Source organism: Humulus lupulus, chromosome 2 (assembly GCF_963169125.1).
Source record: "Humulus lupulus chromosome 2, drHumLupu1.1, whole genome shotgun sequence".
NCBI classification, from domain to species: Eukaryota; Viridiplantae; Streptophyta; class Magnoliopsida; order Rosales; family Cannabaceae; genus Humulus; species Humulus lupulus.
Genome location: NC_084794.1, coordinates 93,975,235 through 93,983,609, shown reverse-complemented (window position 1 = coordinate 93,983,609; position 8,375 = coordinate 93,975,235). Strand labels below are relative to the sequence as shown.

Sequence of the window (8,375 nt, the reverse complement as noted above, 5' to 3'; positions counted from 1 at the left end):
AGATAGAAGTTTCAAACCTTACTTTATCCCAAATAATTCGTTTGAATAATCTATCATCCTTTACATCCAATTTTATTAAATTAAAAATTTAGCCCACAGGCAATTTTTGTTTAATAAAATTTCAATCTTCAGCATGTTATACATTGGTAAAACATGACTTCATTAAGCCTCAATCTTCTAAATCTAAGTTTGTAATCCTATTCATGCAGCTTCTTCATCATCCTCTAGTTTTGCTGAAATCCTTACCGAAATTCCTGAGCTTAGGGGTGATAATTTCAAAATCTGGAAGGAACGAGTTCTTCTTCATTTAGGCTGCGCCGACATGGACTACGCAATAAGGAAGGACGAACCTGCTGCAATCACTGTGACTAGCACTGCTGCTCAGATCGCACTATATGAGAAATGGGAGCGGTCCAATCGCCTCAGCATCATGTTCATCATGTCCAAGATCCCTCTGGGAATGCGTGGATCGGTGGAGCAACCTGAGAAAGTCAAAGACTTGATCAAACTGATCGATGAGCAGTTCGACACTTCGGACAAACCACTTTACAACAACCTCATCCACCAGTTCTCATCCACAAAACTCACTGGTGTCAAAGGAGTTAGAGAACATATTTCAAAGATGAGGGACATTTCTGCTCAACTGAAGAAACTCGATGTAGTCATTCCCGAAACCTTCCTGGTCCACTACATCCTTAACCATCTTCCACCTCAATATGGGCCTTTCAAAATTTCCTACAACACACATAAGGACAAATGGAGTATCAATGAACTGATAACCATGTGTGCTCAAGAAGAAGCAAGGCTCCTGCAGGAACAAGGTGAAAGTGCTCACATGGCCACCCAAGGCAAGAAACGCAAACCATCCAAGAAGGACAAGGGGAAAAATAAAGTGCCTCCCCAAGGTGATATAAAGAAGGATTCCATCAAATGTTTCTTCTGCAAAAAGAAGGGACATGCGAAAAAGGAATGCGCCAAGTTCAAGAAATGGATGGACGACAATGGTAATCCAATTTCATTCGTATGTTATGAATCTAATATGGCTAATGTTAATATTAACACATGGTGGATTGATTCTGGATCGACAATTCACATTTCAAATTCCTTGCAGGGTTTACAAAACCTAAGGAAGCCAGTGGGAAGTGAGCAAAGAATCTTATCTGGAAACAAGATGGGCTCACATGTGGAGGCTATAGGAACGTGCCATTTAGTTTTAAGTAGCGGTTTTGTTTTCTCTAGAAACTTGATTTCCGTTTCAAGACTTGTACCTTTTGGTTTTTCCTTTACATTTTCAGACAAATCTTTTTAATTTATATAATAAATCTGAATGTGTTGGAAATGGTATTTTGTCTGATGGTCTTTACTGCCTTAATTTACAAAACAATACCGCTTATAATACTATGCACGTTCACGCTGGCAATAAAAGATGTGTTATGAATGAGAATTCCTCTACATTATGGCACCGGAGATTGGGACATATCTCTATTGATAGAATTAGAAGGTTAGTAAATGATGGGGTACTCAATACCTTAGATTTTACTGATTTTGATACTTGTGTGGATTGCATTAAGGGAAAGCATACCTCCAAGTCTAAGAAAAGTGGTGTCCATAGGAGTTCTGACCTATTAGAAATCATACATACTGATATATGTAGTCCAGACATGGACTCATATGGTCAGAAATACTTCATCTCTTTCATAGATGATTACTCACGCTACATGTATATCTACTTACTTCATAACAAAAGCGAAGCGTTAGATGTCTTTAAGATATTTAAAGCTGAAGTAGAGAAACAATGCAACAAGCAAATTAAGATAGTGAGATCAGATAGAGGTGGAGAATATTATGGTAGATACACTGAAGATGGACAAGGACCTGGTCCTTTTGCAAAGTTTCTTCAAGAAAATGGGATTGTTGCCCAATATACCATGCCCGGTACACCCGAGCAAAATGGTGTTGCAGAAAGGAGAAACCGAACATTGATGGACATGGTGCGAAGTATGCTTAGCAGCAACCCTAAACTTCCTAAATCCTTGTGGACTGAAGCTCTAAAGACATCCGTGTACATATTAAATCGAGTTCCAACCAAGGCAGTCTCCAAAACTCCTTTTGAATTATGGAAAGGTTGGAAACCGAGTTTGCAACATGTACGCATTTGGGGATGCCCATCTGAAGTTAGGGTATACAATCCACAAGAAAAGAAACTGGACCCAAGGACCATAAGTGGATACTTTATTGGTTACGCTGAAAGGTCTAAAGGTTACAAGTTTTATTGTCCATCTCATAGCACTAGGATTGTGGAATCAAGGAATGCAAAATTTCTTGAAAATGCCTTGATTAGTGGGAGTGATCAATCCAAGGACTTAGGTTCTGAGAAAGATCCTTTAGAACCCTCCACCTCAAGAGCAAGATTGATTGTGGTCGATAACACCCCTGCAGTCCAAATGGATGTTGAACCACCACAGCCAATTGTTGAAGATCCACAAGTCAATGATGAAGTTCAAATGGATCGAGTTGTTCAAGAGTTGCCTATAATTGTTGAACAACAAGCTGAACCACCCGCTCCTCAAGAGCCTGCTGGTGTAGCCTTAAGAAGATCCACTAGGATAATAAAATCGGCGATACCTAGTAACTACATTGTGTATTTGCAAGAATCTGACTACAATATTGGAGCCGAAAATGATCCAGAAACGTTTTCACAAGCTATGAATAGCAAAGAATCGGAACTGTGGTACAATGCCATGAATGAAGAAATGAATTCTATGAAAAGCAACGGAGTCTGGGATCTTGTTGAGTTGCCTAATGGGGCGAGGGCTATTGGGTGTAAATGGGTCTTCAAAACAAAGAAAGACTCATTAGGCAACATTGAGAGACACAAAGCGAGACTCGTTGCTAAAGGATTCACTCAAAAAGAAGGAATTGACTACACGGAGACCTTTTCTCCGGTATCTAAGAAAGATTCCCTCAGAGTTATCCTGGCATTAGTTGCTCATTTCGATTTAGAGCTACAGCAGATGGATGTGAAAACTGCCTTCCTAAATGGTGACCTAGAGGAGGAGGTATACATGAAACAACCAGAAGGATTCTCCTCTAGTAATGGTGAACATTTGGTGTGCAAGCTTAAGAAGTCCATCTATGGTTTAAAACAAGCGTCCCGCCAATGGTATTTAAAATTCCATGATGTCATCTCTTCTTTTGGATTTGAAGAGAATGTCATGGATCAATGTATATACCAGAAGGTCAGTGGGAGTAAGATTTGTTTTCTTGTTTTATATGTGGACGATATTCTTCTTGCAACCAATGATAAGGGCATGCTACATGAGGTGAAGCAATTTCTCTCAAAGAACTTTGAGATGAAGGATATGGGTGATGCGTCTTATGTCATTGGCATTAAGATCCATCGAGATAGATTCAAAGGTATCTTAGGTCCATCTCAAGAAACCTACATTAACAAAGTTTTAGAGAGATTTCGGATGAAAGATTGTTCACCAAGTGTTGCTCCTATCGTTAAGGGTGATAAATTAAATTTGAGCCAGTGTCCAAAGAATGATTTTGAAAAGGAAGAAATGAAGAACATCCCATATGCTTCTGCTGTTGGAAGCTTGATGTATGCTCAGGTGTGCACACGACCCAACATTGCCTTTGCTGTCGGAATGCTAGGAAGATTTCAGAGTAACCCGGGATTAGACCACTGGAAAGCTGCAAAGAAAGTTATGAGGTATCTTCAGGGTACTAAGGATTACAAACTCATGTTCAGACGAACCGACAAACTGGAAGTAGTTGGCTACTCAGATTCAGACTTTGCTGGTTGTACTGATTCACGTAAATCAACTTCTGGTTACGTGTTTATGTTTGCCGGTGGAGCTATATCATGGAGGAGTAACAAACAGACCTTGACTGCTACTTCTACTATGGAAGCCGAGTTCGTTTCGTGTTTTGAGGCTACATCGCATGGTGTATGGCTAAAGAGTTTCATTTCAGGCCTTAGAGTTGTAGATTCAATATCTAGGCCATTGAGAATGTTCTGCGACAATTCAGCTGCTGTATTCATGGCTAAGAACAACAAGAGTGGTAGTCGAAGCAAGCACATCGACATCAAGTACTTAGCCGTGAGAGAACGTGTTAAAGAAAATAAAGTGGTCATTCAACACATTAGCACTGAATTGATGATTGCTGATCCTTTGACGAAAGGCTTGCCACCTCATAAATTCAAGGATCATGTAGTGAACATGGGACTTGGTTCCCTTATGTAAATTTATTGTACAAACTGAAGTTATTATCAATGAAACTCTTATTTTTGATATTTTCTCATATTTATGCGCATCTTAATTTTATTTGAGAAAATTTTACTTTCATAGGACCTGAATAAACATAAGGTTTATTCGTTTTAGTACATAGCCACATAAATTACGTTGTTATGTAATAAATATATTGTAATACATGGAAGATAATACTCGTCATAAAAAGAGGACCTATCGCCATGATTCATGTGTTTATTATCTAACAGGGATGATCGTCGGGCTTAAGTAATACATTAATTTAAATGCTGACCAAGTGGGAGAATGTTAGAATATTATTTATTTGGTATATAAAATCAACTAATTGATTTAATATATTCAATATTTAATTTATTGACAAAATATTCTAATTAATGGTCAACATTGTTTGTTACCTGATTTGTTGTTACCCGATTTTTCATATCCCAACTGATTGAGGAAATATCTCAATCTGTGGCAGAGACTCTGATGGTAGGTCTCACTCTATAAATATAGAGTACCGGTCCCCAAGCTCGCTACTCATTCTGACTTTCAGTAACTCCATCTAAAAGAGTTAGTGAGAGCTTGGAAGCTCGTGTGCTCGTTCTAATTTCTGTTCTTTTCTTTTGTAGATCTAAAGCTAGATCGAGGTTATCAATAGCAATGGCTGGAGGTATACAATATTCGATTCTTTTTTGCATATGTTCATTCATATATTAATTCCGCCTACATGTATATAGAATTGTTCATATGTCTACTTTCATATTAATTCTAACATACCACACCTACCGAAAAATCTCTCGAGCCTCTTCCTATAAAAAGACCATCCTTGGCTCAAAGTTATTAACATTTCACTACCTCTCTCTCTCACTCTCTCGAGAGGGTACAGTGGTTTTGACAATAAGCAAAAATGGGGAAGTTTGCTCTAGCTACCACCTTCCTCCTCCTCCTCAACTTGGGTACCTTACTCACTTCTCTCGCTAACAACTACTGTCCACCACCGGAATATCCTCCCAAACTTCCCCCCAAACACCCCCCAAAGGTAAAGCCACCATTCCATCCTAAACCCCCAAAACACCCTCCACACCCGCCATATACCCCAAAACCACCAGTTGTGCACCCTCCCAAGCCTCCCCACGTCAACCCACCGTACAAACCACCCCATGTTAAGCCACCATACAAACCACCCCATGTCAAACCACCACCCTACGTCCCAAAACCACCGATCGTTAAGCCTCCACCGTACACCCCCAAGCCGCCTGTAGTGAAACCCCCACCGTACACCCCCAAGCCGCCGGTAGTGAAACCACCACCGTACATCCCAAAGCCTCCAGTAGTGAAACCTCCACCGTACACCCCCAAGCCCCCGGTAGTGAAACCTCCACCATACACCCCCAAGCCACCCGTCGTACAACCACCTCCGTATGTCCCGAAGCCACCCGTCGTACAACCACCTCCGTACGTACCAAAACCTCCGGTGGTGCTACCTCCGCCTTATGTGCCCAAACCACCTGTTGTACAACCACCTCCTTACGAACCAAAGCCTCCGGTTGTGCAACCCCCTCCGTACGTGCCAACTCCACCAATTGTAAAGCCTCCTCCTTCAACACCTTCTCCGGTTGTGCCTAAGCCTCCACCTTCAACGCCATCGCCGGCGGTACCTAAGCCTAGTCCTCCGGTAGAAAAGCCGTGCCCTCCGCCGCCGCCGGCACAGGAGACGTGTTCCATCGACACTCTAAAGCTCGGGGCGTGCGTGGACGTGTTGGGTGGGTTGATTCATGTAGGTATCGGCGGAAGCGCCAAAGACAAGTGTTGTCCTGTGCTGCAGGGTTTGGTGGACCTGGATGCGGCGATCTGCCTCTGCACCACTATTAAGGCTAAGCTCCTTAATATCAACATTATCATCCCCATTGCTCTTCAGGTCCTCATTGACTGTGGCAAGACTCCTCCACCTGGGTTCCAATGTCCCGCTTAGATTCATCACCATCATCATATGCCATTGTTGATTAATCGACTTGAGAGAGAAAATTGGTTTGGTTAATTACTTTCCAGGTTTTGAACTTACAGTCAAGGAAAAAGTTAATCAAGTGAAATAAAATAAATGTATAAATAATGTTGAAGTTTTATAACTTTTAGATGTTTGTTTTGTATCTTGGAGATGGTGTGTACCTACCAAAGAAGTAAAGAAATCAAGATATTACTTCTTACTGGGGAGATTTTCTATCGTTTGTTTGTTTATGCTTTACTTTGTGACAATCTAATTAATCGTGCGTGTTCAATGGAAATTTTATGTACGTGGGTGAAATATATATATATTTTCTTTGATTGTATTTATTTATTTTTATTTTTGTGGCAACTGCATCGTGACCTTTTCTTACGTTACGACAGGAGTAGGTAATTTTTTTCTCGTTTTTTTATGTTCGATACTGCTCGGCTCGTGAGTCTGTCTGTCGGAATATTTTGACCTCATTCGCTTGTATCATTCGTTCTCTCTCCCAAGGAATAAAGTAAAAGTTTCACACGCATCATATATAAATATATATAATCACTTTATATATATAAAATAATTAACCAAGGTACTCTTAATATGTACAGCTATTACCACCATACGTGTATATGTACACATATAATACGTGGCTCTAGATTTACGTACTATATTTGTACCCTATATATTCATGATCACGATCACTTGACATGTAGGAGATTATAAGAATCGAAACAAATTCGTACAAGTGTCAAGCAGAAGGGGACACTATAATTTTTCGAGCCAAAATATAGTATTATGGCGTCCCACACATGATAGATTATGTAGAATGGCTCCCTGACATAATAGATGGATTACTCTCTCTATCTTTCATGCTTATAATTTTTATTTTGAAGTTAATATTGTAAAGTTGGATGGGAAAGGATTAAAGTAAAAAATATAGGAAAAATTACATTGGCATTACTTTTTGCATTTTATTTCCAATTTTACCATTGATTTTTTTACATACGCATTTAATGTTTTTTTTATGCAGTTCTTTAATCTTAATATAATGTATTCCACTCTCTTTCCTTTTCCTTCTATCCTCACGGTCAATAGATATTGCTGACTATTGGAGCACGGGTTCTATACACGTGGTTGACTATTGGGAAGAACAGTTTCACTGCCATCCATCATCAAAAGCCGCCACACACGCTGGTCAAAGACGGCATCGATAACATTTTGACTGTCTTTTCGGAAATCTTCAGCCATAATGAACATCTGGAGTGGCTCCATTGGATCGAGCTTTTCGAGAGAAACAAATTTCATCCACCCACTCTGCGTATATCATCGACGTTTTCCGACGAGTTTGTGGATATATTCACGACTTTAAAAGCTTTTTTCAGTGATAACGTTGGTCGTTTATGCTCAAGAGTTGTACCATCGCGACCTACTCTTCAAGGGGGTCATTTTGGTTTATGGCAAACATGAGTTTCTTGCCATGGCCAGAAAAAATGATGGGGATGAGTTGCTTTTGTGTTGTGTTTATAAAGTAACTTCTAAGTTTCTTTTCTGCTTTGTTTAAGAAAAGACTGAAAGATATCTTCATCAGTTGTGATAAGCAATTTTCATATTGTGTTTAAAAAGTAACTATGTTGTTGTTTTTTTGTAACGTCCTACTTCCTTAGAGTCGTTACTAAGTGATTTACAAATGTGCCATTAGCTCGCTAATCGAGATTTAAGACTAGAAAGTGTGTTCGGATAAAATATAGACGCATTTAATAAACATTATATATAAAAAGTTGGTCCTTTGTCAAAATTCATAAAAATATTACATTGGGATCCCAAAACACTGTTTTGAAATACAGTTACAAACCAAAGATACAGTGCGGTCGACCTAAGCGACAAAATCGAACATTTACAACGTGTTCCTTAAAATACCCCAATCGTGGTGGCCAGGTAGGCCAAATATGTACACACTACTCCATGCCCTCCAACTCATGGTTGTAAGATCCACCTTCTTTGCTCTTACCTGCACCACAGAGCACCCGTGAGCCGAGGCCCAGCAAGAAAACTTCAAGCATATCTTGCAATAAAAATATATCTCAACAAACCATACTCAATCAGAGCAACAAACAGATACCAGATCCTACTAG

At 39.7% G+C, this 8,375-nt stretch overlaps 1 protein-coding gene across 1 annotated transcript; it reads left to right on the top strand.

The window, feature by feature from the left end:
* Nucleotides 1-5,094: 5,094 nt before the first annotated feature.
* LOC133818237 (36.4 kDa proline-rich protein-like) lies at nt 5,095-6,586 on the top strand. The gene has a single exon (XM_062250991.1). It carries the CDS (start codon nt 5,167-5,169, stop codon nt 6,229-6,231), a length of 1,065 nt encoding a protein of 354 aa, XP_062106975.1. The 5' UTR covers nt 5,095-5,166; the 3' UTR covers nt 6,232-6,586.
* The last annotated feature ends 1,789 nt before the right edge of the window (nt 6,587-8,375 follow it).

Coding starts and splice junctions, on each gene's coding strand:
- LOC133818237 (XM_062250991.1), top strand. CDS start 5,167: ATGGGGAAGTTTGCTCTAGCTACCACCTTCCTCCTCCTCCTCAACTTG.